Source organism: Dryobates pubescens, chromosome Z (assembly GCF_014839835.1).
Source record: "Dryobates pubescens isolate bDryPub1 chromosome Z, bDryPub1.pri, whole genome shotgun sequence".
Taxonomy (NCBI): Eukaryota; Metazoa; Chordata; class Aves; order Piciformes; family Picidae; genus Dryobates; species Dryobates pubescens.
In genome coordinates, this window is record NC_071657.1 from 127531656 (window position 1) to 127547276 (window position 15621).

Sequence of the window (15621 nt, forward strand, 5' to 3'; positions counted from 1 at the left end):
CAGGACACTAACAAAGAAGCATGTAAATGTATCTGCTCGCCGAGCACCACTGATAATGGTACCTGCCCCTCTCTGCCCAAAGATCCGTCCGACGGCTGGAGCCAGCTGCACGTTAGAGAAGATAGCGCTGTAAGGACTAAGGAGATTCATTGCTGCCCGTCTTGAATCCCACCTAGGGCTCACCTTTCTTGAGGTCTTCCGCACGAGCTGTGTAAGGCCAAGAGCAGCAGGACGGTGGTGGGCTACAGCCGAGCCGGCAGCATGCCAGGACAAGGACCACTTCGCTGCGGGGAAGGTGGTGGCAACCCCTCTGCCCCGCCCGCCCCCCGCCGCCTCCGCCCAGCCGCCCGCTGCCGCTCCGCCTCCAGGGCAGGGAGGGCTCGGGGCGGGCTTGCCTCCCCGGCGGCGGCGGGAGGACGGGTGCAGGGGGTTGCAACTTCGGGAGGATGAATGCGGAGAACCAAGATGTGCTGCTGGATCTGGAGGGGGAGGAGGAGGAGGGAGAGGAGGAGGAAGATGATGATGATGGGGAGACAGGTGAGTAGGGGGCTGTCACGGGTAGGCTCCCTTCGGGACAGCGGGGGCAGCACCGCGGGGGTACGGGGCCGCAGGGGCTTCAGTCTCGGACGTTCCCGGCGGAGCCGGTGTCGCGGGAGGACAACTGCTGGCGGCGACCGAGCCGGGGGCTGTCAGGCAGGGAGCTCACAGCACAGCTCACCTCCTTCTGCCACAACTTGGGATGGTTTTGCTGTGGAAGAGACGTGAACTCTTTGTGCTGGAGGTGTGTGGAAGCCAGGTGGGCTTCCTCGTGTAGCGGTGTGGCTGTGCTCCTGCCTTCATTCAACGGCACGGGCTGGTTTTCAGCGAAGCACCAAAAACTTCACCTGTTCCTTACCCTCTCCTGGGAGGGGAACGGCGTGGATGGCACAGAGGCAGCACTTCGGAGCGAGTGCGGTGCTGGAGAGTTGCTGTCGCAGGGATCTCCGAGCCTGGGCACGGCCTCGGCCAGGGTGCCTCGGTTCTTGGGAGAACGCGAGGAATGCCACCGCCTCCGCCCGTCGCCCTGCATGCGGAATCCCCCAGGCTGGCCCGTGGAGCCAGCGTCAGCTTCGACGGACAGCAGCTAAACCCTCCTCCTGCTGCCAGATTTGCATGCCTTAATCTGACAGCCAAGGAAAGGAGGGGGAAAATTACACATACCCCCCCCCCCCAAAAAAAAACCCTCTAAGAGATGAAATTGGCAAAGCGTAGAAAGATAGTAATTTTGCTGGGAAGAAAATGCAGATTGTGTCTGCCAGAAATGCAGATACTAAAATGGTCAAAGAGTTTTAAATTCAAAGACAGCATATGCTAGTCTCATCCCAGCAGCAGCAGCCGAGGACAATGACATTTGTATTTAGTGTGGGAATTAATTCTATTAAAGTATTTTCAGAGAACAGCCCAAAAGGGACTGGCGCTCAGCTGGCACAGGCTAACAGGGTCTATTCATTTCACTAAAGAGACACATACTTACTTCAGTTCAGAAGCTGATTTCAGCCCAGTAGCCCAGATATTCTGAAGTCTTTTATTTCTACTTGTTAAAATGGATCTAAGAAACAAGGAATGCCATCATGTCAATTAGACAAGCAAGTAGAAGGCAGATGTCTATATATAAATTCTATCAAATAAAAAGGCTTCCTGTTCATTATTGTTCAAAAGGTTTTTGATTGTTTTCACTGAGAAGCACAGAGTTTTGATAATTTTTTAATATTGGGAAAAAATTTCTACATTGCTACAAAGTTCTAGTGGCATTAACAGTGTCTGATACACAGCTTGCTTCTAAATAGTAATCCTTAATAATGGCAAGTACAGTTTGCTGTGTTTATTCAGTTAGCTCACTCCAAAAGTGTATGAAGTTCGAGCCTCACCCAGTGTCTGTGGAAATCAGGGAATGCCTTTCCTCCAACACTGTTGGCCTTTGTTTCAGATGCTGTGGGAGTGTCCCTTGCTTTACAATAGTAGTCCAAAGGCAAATTCAGTTTTCCATATGAAGTGAGACAGAGGAATTGTTTGACTCCACTCCCCGAATTAAAGGGTGGATCATCACTGCAACACATGCCTTTTTCTTTCCATTCTTCACCCCAGAGAATAACTAAATGGTTTCCTACTCATGGCTATATCAAGTTTGGGGGGAGTTCAGTGTCCAGAGGCAGCAAATCATGAGCTGTGTGTTCTGCTTGCGGGACACAGCACTTTGGGAAAAACCCACATGCTATGTGGCAAAATTGACTGAAAACTGAGCAGCGATGATTTTGAGAGCTGTTATGCAAAGCCCACAGTGCCCAGCTCTGTCACATTTGCTATTCTGCCTTGCAAAATGCGCGTGTAACAGTCTTGAGGTTTGATATTCGATATCATTACAGGAGGGCTATTCTACCATTCTGAGGAACTTGTAAAGCATCCATTTAACTCCAGTTTTATTGTACCTCTCACATCTGCATTTTTCCCAAGAAAACCATCCCTGCTTTAGCCAGTAAGCAAGACTTCTGAGTTCTCTCCAGATCTATTCTATATCAATCCCATGTGGTTATAGCTCATCAGGAAAGCATTATTTTGACATATCAAAGTTTGTAGTCATGGCACATAAAGGGAGTGCTCTGGCTCATATTGGCATACAGTTGGTTTTGGTTATCCATGCTGATGACTAGCCAACCACTCACACCAGAAGCAGTCTTAGGCAGGAGTCCAAAGAAAGAGCTGCATTTGTGAGTCCTAATCCACAGGAAGGAACCACAACCTTGCTGCTGCCCATAGATAGCTTTGAAATTAATTGTTTTGGTCAGACCTGTGCTTAAGGAAGAAAGTCTTGTCCTAAGGTTAGCCTTTTTTGAGATGTTGAACCCTTTGATTTCCAGGGCTTAAACGAGATGGGCAACTTTTTCTGTTGTTATCAGACTGTTTTCAAGAGTATTGTTGCATTAGTGGCACCGATTTGTTTCTGAGCTATCTTGTTACTAGGTGGAAATGGTGGGCAGGACCCTGAGCTACAGTTGTTACAGCATTTAAGGTTCTCCAGACCCATTATTTTCTGCCTAAAAACTCCCAGACACCTCCATGAATTGTGAAGTTTTTCTTTCCCTGGCGTCAAACCTCATACCATATCTAAATTAGTTTGCTTGTGGTTTGGGATTTACAGAATAACCAAGGGTGCTTTCCAGAGGCATCCTCTTCGACTAACCATTCCACATGAAATACTTCACCAGGATACACTGGCTTCTTGCTCACTTGTTGTTCTCTTGATTTTACTCAATATTTCTCCTAGTTGTTCTTTGAGCCTTGAGTGCACAAGATCTTCCCATGTTTTGACACTGCTGCAGTAATCATCAAGCCATGCTTTATAGAGGATCAAGAAACGGATGCTCATAGGTTAACATTTTTCTCGTCACACAGTGTAGATACTGTGCTGATGAGGACTGCAGCTCCTCTTTCTGGAAAGGATTTCATGCTGCTCTTCAGCACACGTTTTTATCAGCAACAATAAAACTGTGCAACCTTACTTACTTACTGGCTTATTCAAGCAATGTTATTTGTGGAGCTGCAACCTAAAATAACTGGTTTTGTGCAGCCCACTGTAAAACAGGAATGCTGTCCTAAGAGGCGATGTTGTAATCCGAATGAAGAGCAGGCATAACTGTTCTCTGTTTCTTTACTTTTACTTCCTGTTCTGTTCTTTCTTTGTTTCTTCATGGCATATACTGAATTTTATCATATTGCCTTTATAGAGCTTTTGGGTTTTCCTATTTGATAGCTTCATTAACTTGTTACTCCAAGTTAGTTCATTAACAGTTACTCCAGTGTTTGCCTTCATGATGCTGTGAAATGGTAAATTCTCTACAGAAGTTTTCTAAAGGCAATGGAAAGTCTGAACAACAAATTATGTTGTTTTGCTTGAAAATGTGTCTGTCCTGCAATTTATTAACTGTAATCCTCATGTGGTGAGAAATTTACAAGTGGTCTACTTGGCAGATCTTTAAAAGATCTAATTCTGTTTCTGAATGACAATGTCTTGCTTTTCAGTCTATCTACACTAATAAGACTGCCCCAGTCCACTCCTTATGACACTTGATTTTCTTCCAATTTTCTGAACTGTCTTTTAATCAACCTGGAACTTTTTGGTCACATTTTATTCACTCATTGTCCTGAAGAAAAATGTGCAATGGATACAGCTGATGAGCTGAGAATCAAGAACTTCTGCTCCCTGATTCTGTGCTTTGTTTGCAATGCTGTTCTTGTACAGGAGGAGAGACCAGGAATAAGCAGGAATGGGGACACTGATTTGATCTTGAGGCAGTGAGAGACTTCATGATGAAAAGGGACAGTTTCAGAAAACACTGGCCTGTAATGCTGGTCAAAATTTAAACTACCTTTTATGCCTTCAAGGCTTTCCTCTTATGTCTGCTACCCTGATAGTTTACCTACATTTCATCCTCTCTTCATACTTAAGTAGTTATATTTTCTGACTTTCTGCCCACTTGACTATCACCAAGTCCAGTCCACAGAGGAGTGAAAACCTTGTCACCAAGTATGGCTGCATTTGAACAGCACATTGATAGTACTATTCACTTTCAGTTTCTGATTTAATGACTACTGAAAAACAACGAGTTTAACTGCAATGTAATTACTAGTTTGCAGCTGTTTATAATTCATAAACTCTGGAGGAGATCAGTGTTTCAAGAAGCAGGCAGCAATTTAGAAATGGATAAACTTTTGCCAGAATGTCCTCTTTTAAATTTTTTTTCTACCGTAACAGAATTCCCAGTTGTACTTTGAAGGTGTTCTTTGTTCCTGTGTGTTTGGTTTAGTTCTGCTGAATGTATGGGTGCCATTTACATATAAGTCAACAACCATAGGAGGACTTGTTACCTGCCATTGCACCAGCTTGTACTTTTGCATAACTTTGATAGGAATAGTTGCATTTCTTTCCCTGCTTAGTAAGTCATTAGTTTTAGAATAGAATAGAATGGAATAGAATAGAATGGAATAGAGTAGAATAGAATAGAATAGAATAGACCAGACCAGGTGGGAAGAGACCTTCAAGATCCTCGTGTCCAACCCGTCATCCAACACCACCTAATCAACTAAACCATGCCAACAAGCACCCTATCAAGTCTCCTCCTGAACACCTCCAGTGATGGTGACTCCACCACCTCCTCAGGCAGCCCATTCCAATGGGCAGTCATTCTCTCTGTGTAGAACTTCCTCCTAACCGCCAGCCTAAACTTCCCCTGGTGCAGCTTGAGACTGTGTCCTCTTGTTCTGGTGCTGGTTGCATGGGAGAAGAGACCAACCTCTCCCCGTCTGTAACCTCTCTTAAGATAGTTGTAGAAAGCAATAAGGTCACCCCTGAGTCTCCTTATCTCCAGGCTAAGCAGCCCCAGCTCACCTCAGTTTTATTTCAGGTATTTATCACAGGTGATTCCTTAAAGTTCTTTATTTACACAGCCCATAAGTTATTTTAAAAGGAAAAATACCCCCACACACATTTATGCTACCCACATGAGATGTTTGAAATTACATTTCAAGCATTATTATTTGTAAAATAAAAATAAATTAAAAAAAAAATAAAAATCAAAATTGATATGTAAGAAACAGCCAGGCTTTTGTTTCTGGGGTACAGAACTCCAGCAGTTCTCTAGTTATGGTTAGTGAAAGCAATACAATCAAACTCAGAATAGATATCCTAATATCAGATGATTTGCAATTTATGCATTATATGAGAAGAGGAGGCTTAGGGGAGACCTTAGCCTGGAGGGGGTTGGTCTCCTCCCAGGCAACCAGCACCAGAACAAGAGGACACAGTCTCAAGCTGCACCAGGGGAAGTTTAGGCTTGACGTGAGGAGAAAGTTCTTCACAGAGAGAGTTGTTAGCCTTGGAATGTGCTGCCCAGAGAGGTGGTGGAGTCACTGTCCCTGGAGGTGTTCAAGAGGGGATTGGACGTAGCCCTTGGTGCCATGGTTTAGTAGTCATGAGGTCTTGGGTGACAGGTTAGTCTTTTCCAACCTTATTGATTCTATGATTCTGTGAAATTGCAGGTAGAGAGCTTGAAATTCAGGAGACCAGAAACATGGAGGATGTGATATATGCATGCCATAACAGATGTTGTGTTTCCACACAAATGGACCTTTCAAAAGTAATTAGAGAAGGATTATGACTAAGATCTGTTGCTATATGCACAGAAACATCAATAAAGTTGTTATCGCTTAGCTCGCCTTACCCTAATATTTCATGGTACCTGCCATTTCCAAGGAAATGATGGGTTGCATGCTGTGGAACTAAGGTCTGCTTTTCCACTAGACATGTGGCAAACCCCAAGGGGGAAGTGATAATAAAACAGATGTGGTAAAAAACCCAACACCTGCACCACCACCCCCTCCAAAAAAAACCTCAACACCTCAGACACAAGGGTGCTTTCATATGACAGCACTTGCCTGTCATAAAGTAGTCTTTGTAATGACTTCCAGATCATCCCTCATAAAGAACAATGGCTTTTAAAGAAAAGTTTTTTAATTAGTTTGAGATAATACATTTTTATATTCCTCTAAAAAAAAAGACAACTAAAGAAGAATTAGTCTAAGTCTGGGATTAAGTGGAAAAATACAGTTAACTCATTTTTCTGCTTTATAAATAATGCACAGAAAATAAAACTAAATATCCTGTGCTTGACATCAGAAGATCTTTGAAAAAGGTGCTGCAGGCCTTAAGCATATGGAACTGCCACAGTTGTGGGTTTAACAAGACTACAGAATCACAGAATTGTCAGGGTTGGAAAGATCATCCAGTTCCCACCCCCCTCCTTGGGCAGGGACACCTCTCACTAGAGCAGGCTGCTCAGAGCCACATCCAGTCTGGCCTTAAAACCCTCCAGGCATGTGGCTTCTTCCACCTTCCTGGGCAACCTGTTTCAGTGTCTCACCACCCCCATGGTGAAGAACTTCTTCCTAACATCCAATCTGAATCTACCCATTTCTAGTTTTGCTCCATTCCCCCTAGTCCTATCGCTACCTGACACCCTAAAAAGTCCCTCTCCAGCTTTCTTGTAGGTGCCTTTCAGAAACTGGAAGACCACAATAAGGTATCCTTGGAGCCTTCTCTTCTCCAAACTGAACAACCCCAACTCTCTCAGCCTGTCCTCACAGGAGAGGTGCTCCAGCCTTCTGATCATCCTCATGGCACTCTCTGGCCATCCATATCTTTCCTGTAATAGGAGCTCCAGAACTGGACACAGTACTCAATGTGGGATCTCACCAGAGCGATACTGCATTTAACAGGATGCAAATGTCAAGGAGGAGGCACTAAGGAATGGTGCCATGGGTTGGATTGTGTGTTGTTCTTCCATTCAGGAAACAAAGGTGAGAACAGAACTATTACACAAGCATTGAGCTTTTTGTTCTAATGGACACAAAAATTCAGCTTGCTTTTGCTGGACTGTCACTACTGCTACAATGGTTGTCTCTGGCAGGGTCCTTTCTAAAAGTTGGATGTGTTGCTCTGCAGAATATATGTGTCACAAGACTGAGTTTTAACTGATATTTTTAGTATAGAAATTTTAAGAGGCTCACCAATGGGCAGATGAATCTTGTATCACTTGTAACTTTTTAGGGGGGGGTGGTATTCAAATCCAGGCTAAGTGCAAAGGTAGGTGGAAGAGTTTTCTCCCAGAAGAGCATGTGTTCACCTACTGCACTGGCCACGTGTGCTGGGTTGAGGGAGCCCCCTCTCTCCCCACCACGGGCAGGAATAAAACACTCAGATAAACGGATTGCAAAAGTGATGAAAGTTTAAATAGAGAGCAGTGAATGTTACAGAGAACCCAAAGCGCAGTGACAAAGAAAGATCCCAAAGCAGACCCAGAGGCATCCCATCCCATTCCCACCTGAGGGTACACCCGAGACCCTCAGGGCTCCTTCTTCCCCCTCCCTCTGCTGGGCTAGTCTCAGCTGGCCAGGCCTGAGACTGCCCATCCCCCCCGTGGCCTTGGGCCTAGCCAGGCCCAAAGCCAGGAGACATCTCCCCCAGTTACCGGCTGGCGGAGGAGGAAGAAAAGAGAGCGTGCTAGACTCCGCACTGGATCTTATAGTGGTGCAAAGAATTATGGTAGGAAATACACAATTTCCTGTGTCCATCCCTCTGGGCTGGACTTCTGGACACAGGAAGTGAACACAGCAGGGGGGCACCCAGCTCAAACTGCAACATGCCACCCCTGTATTTCATACCATAATCTCTGCACCTAAACACATCATCAAATGAGAAATCTTCTGATGACATGTCCAGCGAAGTCCACATCTTCATCTGGGCGTCCACTCAAACAGTCTTTCCTTCAAGCTCAAGTGTCAGTCCATTCCAGTCCTTCTCCTCTCATCTAACGGAACCTCCCACGATGCAGAGTTTACTCTTCTGCGGTGCAAGCTCTTCATGGATCCGTTGGACATCCTGGTCACCTGGAAAGAACCTCACAACTTCTCAACCAAACCATCATTCCCATCTCTATCCACTCAGCGGCATATTTCCACCCCTGGGGCAAGTCAGTCAGAACAATCAGGCTCTGCTGCTTTTCCACCCCTCCAGGAAATAGCACGCTGAGCCTCTCTCAACAGTGCACGGACCTATCTCAAGCCCAGTGCTGACCGCTTTCAGCCGCGGCCCGAGGCTCCACAGACGCATGCCACAGGTACACCGCCCCTCCACTGGGCATTCGCGTACCGCAGATGTGGCAGCTCCAAGTACACAGCCCCACCCCGGGAGGGGAGGGCTGCTCCACAACCTGCTGAGAAGGAGGGAGGTGGAGCCAGGTGCTAGGCGCCATTTTCGGAACTCGTCCGAAAACGTCGGGGAAGAGAACAGGGCTGGCCCCGCCGCCGCTCCGAGTGCACGGCCCGAGCCGCCGCCGCCGCTCCGAGCGCACCGCTCGGCCCTCAGCCGCCGCAACCCGAGCATACAGCAGGGCTCCAGCCACCTCTACCGCCGCGGTACAGAATCAAAATCGCCTCCACCCCTCGGGCATTCAAACGGCTCCTCCAGAGAAAGCCATAAACGCGTCCCCAGGGCCCTTGAGAACAGCTTTCGAACTGGAGTTCCCGTTCGCCCTTCCTGGGTATCGGGAGCCGGGCTCGCCCGCTCCGCCGCGGCTGGCCCTACCCCGCAGCGAGAACGGACCCGACTTTGATCTGCTCGCCGCTGCCCCCTCCGCCACTTCACCCCCCGCCGCTTCTGCCGCTCCGCAGAGAGTAAAGGTGGAGGAGGGGCAGGTCCCGCATTCTTAAGCGATGCCCCAGTTCCGATGGTTAAGAGCCACCCCTGCTTGAAATAGCAGGAGGGGCTCCGTGCCACCGGCTACGCACCAGGTGTCCCCCGGCAATCCACAAGAACTCGCACAATCGCCCCAACAACAACAACACTTTGAGCCCCAACTGCCAGAGAACCAGAACGACGCCCAGAACTAAATTTAAACTCTCTTATCTTTTGCAATCCGATCTGCAGAATGCACAATAACAAACTCCTTCTCCTGCCTGGCTCGCCAAGAATGTGGTGGGTTTAGAGGCAGACCCCCCCCCCACAACAACCATCCTCTGCTACCAAGAATGTGCTGGGTTGAGGGAGCCCCCTCTCTCCCCACCACGGGCAGGAATAAAACACTCAGATAAACGGATTGCAAAAGTGATGAAAGTTTAAATAGAGAGCAGTGAATGTTACAGAGAACCCAAAGCGCAGTGACAAAGAAAGATCCCAAAGCAGACCCAGAGGCATCCCATCCCATTCCCACCTGAGGGTACACCCGAGACCCTCAGGGCTCCTTCTTCCCCCTCCCTCTGCTGGGCTAGTCTCAGCTGGCCAGGCCTGAGACTGCCCATCCCCCCCGTGGCCTTGGGCCTAGCCAGGCCCAAAGCCAGGAGACATCTCCCCCAGTTACCGGCTGGCGGAGGAGGAAGAAAAGAGAGCGTGCTAGACTCCGCACTGGATCTTATAGTGGTGCAAAGAATTATGGTAGGAAATACACAATTTCCTGTGTCCATCCCTCTGGGCTGGACTTCTGGACACAGGAAGTGAACACAGCAGGGGGGCACCCAGCTCAAACTGCAACACCACGATGAGAGCACACTGGGACATTGTTAATATTTTGTGTTAGAGTTCAAGCCTGATGCATCTGGAAGATAAACTTGTGGTCGTTTGAGGCTGTGCCTTTAAGAACAAACACTGCTGGAACACACTGGCTAATGTTTTTGGTACTAGAACCAAAACATTCTGATATTCTAAACGAATTTCATTGGTTGATAAACAAAAATTCAGCTTTAGATTGTGAAGCGGTTGGAAAATTTTTTCCTCAGTTCAGTTCGGTTTGGGAGTTGGGGGAGTTGGGTGTTTCAGCCTGTTCTCCCTGCCTGCTTCTTCTGCGAACTGCTGGACTTGGCCTTCAGATAAGCAAACACTAATCCTGCATGGGCTTTTGAAGCTTGCTAACAACTCTTTTCCTTAGTAACTTGCCTTTCTCTCTCTCTAACCCCTTTTTGGGGAAAAAGGGAGGTAAGGGGGGGAGAGAGGGGGTTCCAAAGAGGGGATCCCTCCCTGAGGGAGGGATTTTTGTTGTGTTATTTGTCTTTGCTGTGTATTTCTGTGTATATATTGTAAATACCTGTATATATTGTGTTATATATAACCTGCTTTCCATATATGCTTGTAAATATATAGCTTTTGCTCTTCGACTGAGTTAGCTGTGGTTTCTTACTCTGTGGAGGAGGGAGAGCTAAGCCCTCTCTCAACCTACCACAAAACTTGACACAAACATCAAGCTGGTACAAACTGGCCTGGTTAGCAAAGGGAGTAGTCCCCCCCCCATAGCTACCTGAGATCTGCACCTTCAGTTTCCATGGCATTTTGACCTTAGTTTGCCTTGGGATATATTGGTGGCAGTGTGGTAGGAATACAAAGCTGCAAAAGACACCATGCCTTTTATCTTGTTGTTGCCAATGTCTGTGGGAAATGAACACTTGAACTTATGCAAATTGTTATCAAATGATAGATTCTGATTTATAGTTAAAGAGTACAAGCATCTGACCATAGAATCCTTTGTCTTCTCCACCCCTCATACTATATTCAGGCATTCTACAGCTCTCTGCAGGCTTCATAACAGGAATGTCTTGATAGCCTCCTAAGGAATCACATGGGTGGATGAAATCTTTCTTTGCTTGATTCAATGGAATGATCTCTAACTGTTCCTAGCTATCCCAAACTCAAGCATTTGATAACAGCACTCACCATGTAGGCAGAATTCCCTGCAAGAACTTCAGAGGTGAGGGCCTAAAGCATTACTAGGAAAGAAAAAAAAAAGTCATGAGCCTCAAAATGGCCTGGTTTCATCTTTGAGCAGTCCCCACTCCTCTGCAGGATTCATAACCACTCCCCATCCTCATTATGTACATGGGGGAAGAAAGTCAAGTGGTGTGCTCTCCAAGGAAGTCAAGTGATATGCTCAGGCCCCACATTTGTATAGACATGGTTTCATACTCTGCCTGTGAGAAGAAAATTTACCTCATACAGTTGTTAGATTATCAGGGATGGACTGCTGAGAGGCAAAGGATACAGAAAGGGGATGACTTACTATTCATTTAACATCAGGCAACCTGGCACATCCCATCACATGGGACTGTAATTACTTTTCCCCTCTTCTATCCTGCATCCGTGCTAGAACAGCTTCCTTGTTAGAACAACTTCCTCTTCACAAGTCTTTCAGTTCCAAACCTTATCAGTAGAGATGGTCCATCTGCTATACAGCAACTGACCTATTGAAGGGCATGATGTTACTGAGTGCAAAACAGGCACAGTCTAGATAATTTGTGCTAATGGAAAAAGCCATATTAATAAAATGTGTGTGTTATATTCATTAAAGGGTAAGACTCGGACCAGCACACCCCATTAACAGGAAGGACCAGGAAAATGAAGTGGCTTTGGAAAGAGACCACATTTGGATGTCTTTAATGAATACCAGATTCTGATTGGAAAATTAACAAAAATATATTAAAACAAACTGACTGTACTTTAGGCAGCGAAGTTACAAGTCTGCTGGGGCGTGAGCATTCTTTAGTTGATTTTTATGCCTCATTTGGTAGAAAATGCAGCTTAGTTTCAATATATTGTATAAAGGCTGAATAATATTGAACCCTTCAATTTAGTGTTTACATTAAATAATTTCCAGATAAACCACTAATCAATATTCTTTATATGTAACTGATTTTGTAGTAACTGCCACCAATAGCAGATTTTGCTTTACTTTTATAGTTTCTCTTCCTTTCACTTTCTTGTTGACAGATTTTCCTGGGCCCATTAATCTGATTAGTCAGGTTCTGCAGCATTTTTTAGATGTAATTTAGATTGGGACATTAAATATTTGTATAGGAGGCTGCTTACAGTACAGTCCTCAGAATGAGCTGCTGCACCAGTATTCTTCAATACAAAACAGCCACCACCCCTGCTCCATTCAAGTACTGTTTGAGAGCAGGCTAAATGTCTGATGACTTGAGTGTCCATGGTGTGTTTCTGTTCCCTGGGCTTCTAGCTTGGGTGGTTCTTTTGCTAGGACATGTGACTTTCACTGTGTCTACAGGAAGATCTGGGTTCATGCTCCACTGCTCAAACATAGGTTTGTGACCTGTCCTGCAACCATTACTGCTTTGGGAGATTACAATCAGATGTACTGGGGAAAATTTGGAATGAAGAGTGTGAGCTCCTATGCTGTAGTGGTGCTTATGAATTTTGGTTAGGAGAATCATAGAAATACAGAATGGTTTGGGTTGTAAGGGATCTTAAGGATCATCGATTTCCAACCCCTCTGCCATGGGCAGGAACACCTCTGTTAGACCAGGTTGCTGAAGACCCCATCTAGTCTGGCTTTGAATGCTTTTAAGGTTGGAGCCTCCAAAACTTCTCTGGGCAACCTGTTCCAGTGCCTCACTATGGTGTAGAATTGCTTCTTAGTGTGTAATCTAAGTCCAGCTTATTCCAGTTTGAAGCCATTACCCCTCATCCTATCACTACATGCCTTAGAAGGGAGTAAGATCAGTGACTTTATAGTGGGTGAAAGATTGTGGTCTTTCCATTCTTTGTGTGAGGAATATTTAACTAGAAAGTGTTATCTGGATTTCAGTCAGGGCAGAAAGTATGAGAGCCAATTATAAAATGTTGTTGGTGCAGCAACTCTGCTAAAGAGGTTGGGAATCAATACTAATAATCCATGATCATACTGCTGTGATCTGACATCAAGAAGGAGTTGAAGAAGTGCCATGTTGTCCTAGTTTTGAGCCACCAGCTGCCCAGGGCAAAAGGACAGAAAAGATGTTTTACCCCTTCCCAAGGACTGAATAAAAATGCTCCACACTGGATTGCAAGTTTAAATGGAAATTCTATTTACAAATACTTACAAAGGCATTCAAGGTGAAAGGAATGCATTCACAAGTTAGGCTCAGTTCTTCACCTGGGCGTATCAGGCCAAACCTTCCAGAGCTTTCCAGAGACCTCCACCCCACTCAGCCTCAGCAGGCGCAAGAGCAGCCAAACTGCACCCCCCACTATACTCAGGTCTTCTGCAGGCTTCAACAGGTCAAGTGGCATAGCTAGAAATTCACTGCCAGCCCAGACCAGGAGAAAGCCTCTCCCCCACAGACCATAAAGCTAACAGTACACATGTCCTGAGACAGAAGAGAAAATTGGCTGTACATGCCCTTAAATAGAGAGATACAGGAAAATGGAATAGAATAATGGATTACAATACCCTGGGACAAGCTGCTCGTCCACCTGGGACTCTCTAGCCTCTGGAGCACTTTTCTATATGGTTACACCAATTAACTCTTGATTTCCCTTAACCTACAACACATGTCCTGCCTGTAAAGAAGCTGGGAATCTGTTGCTGGGAATCAGTGGTGTGATCTTGATAGAAGCATTGAAGATGAGAATTTGGATAAGTGGGGAGAATCCTGTAGTGCAGACCAGTATCTTGACTGAAGGGTGAGGTAAAATAGGAAGTGTTGAAGAACTGGAAAGAGCAAGGAGATGAAAGTAAAGACAAAATATCCATTGAGACCTGTGCACCAGAACAAGTGGACACAGTCTCAAGCTGCACCAGGGGAGGTTTAGACTGGATGTTAGGAAGAAATTCTTCATAGAGAGAGTGATTGGCCACTGGAATGGGTTGCTTGGGGAGGTGGTGGAGTCGCCATCACTGGAGGTGTTTAGGAAGAGACTTGATAGGGTGCTTGGTGCCATGGTTTAGTTGATTAGATGGTATTGGATGATGGGTTGGATGCGATGATGTCGAAGGCCTCTTCCAACCTGGTCTATTCTATTCTATTCTATTCTGTTCTATTCTATTCTATCCTAGTCCATTCCATACCATTCCATTCCATTCCATTCCATTCCATTCTACAGGCTAAGAAATAAAGTAAATCAAAAGGGAAGAGGAAGAATTCTTGAGAAGATTCATAAGGGTAAAGCCAACTAGTGCAGCTTCTCACCTATTCATCCAGTCAGGAACTCATAAACAGTGGCATAATGATTCATCATCAGGTTCTTCTTGGTTCATCAGGAAAATAAACTACAGCAAGGGACTAAGGTAATATAACTGTGGGTGTGGCGAATTGAAATAATTTATCTGTGGCATTTTCCTCCCTATTTTTAATATATAGTAAAAATCACAGTGTGTTCATAGGTAATTTATCCAGCAGGAGAAAAATGCTATCTTTATACCATTAATTACTTGCAAAAAAAATTTCCACTGTTCTGGGTTTGGCACTGCAGTTAGAGATAATAACATTTAACGAAACAAGACTGAGATTGTGATCCAGAGGGCTCTAGCATTGCCAGAGGGTTTATTAGTTTGTGTACAATATTAGTAAAATTATCAGTGCTCTCTTTCTATGTGGTTTTTTTCCTTAAGTAGTCTAATGGAGTTTTTATAGACATTAATGAGCAAGGATGAGGTCAAACAATGCACACTTTCCCCTTGTGAGCAGTCCCATTGACTAGAGTGGGAATAGCATTATTTTTGTAAATGCTATTCATAGTAGAGAATGCAGAACTAGTCCCTAATGGAGGAGATATCTTTATTAGATCTTTCATCATCTCTGTATATACTGATTTATTCTAGGAAAAATAATTAGATTCATTTAATTATTCTGCTCTCCATAAAATACAAGAAGGGATTTGCATAAAAGCAGAGTTTAATCTGTAAAATGGCAGCTGTGCTAAAGACAAACAGCCCAACAAAAATTCTTACAATATTTGGTAAGGCTTAAACATGCAATGCATTACTGAAAGAAAAAAGAAAAAAAAAGATGAAGAAATCAATATGGCCTCAAGAATAAATGAGTCACTGCTACAGTATTGTTTTTGTAACTTGTTCCTTACTGGTAAAAGTGAGGATTGAAAGATCTTCAAGGGCAGTGCAGTCTGGCCAAACAGAGCTCTAGGTACTTCTGTAAGTTTATTGGTGTTTGCACGAAGAGCAAAGGTCTCTTTCAGACCTCCTATGCTCAGAAGAAGGTGACTTTAGGCAGAAGTTGGTTATTAAGCCACAACTGTTAGAAGAAAAATCTGAA

General features: G+C 45.1%; 1 protein-coding gene across 1 annotated transcript in view; it reads left to right on the forward strand.

Moving 5' to 3' along the window:
- Positions 1-416: 416 nt before the first annotated feature.
- Positions 417-15621, forward strand: part of ANO6 (anoctamin 6) — an 80444-nt gene continuing 65239 nt past the window's right edge. The window contains exon 1 of the mRNA XM_054178225.1: positions 417-537. Within this exon, the coding sequence (XP_054034200.1) occupies positions 447-537 (91 nt within the window). The 5' untranslated portion in view covers positions 417-446. The remainder of the gene's footprint in view (positions 538-15621) is intronic.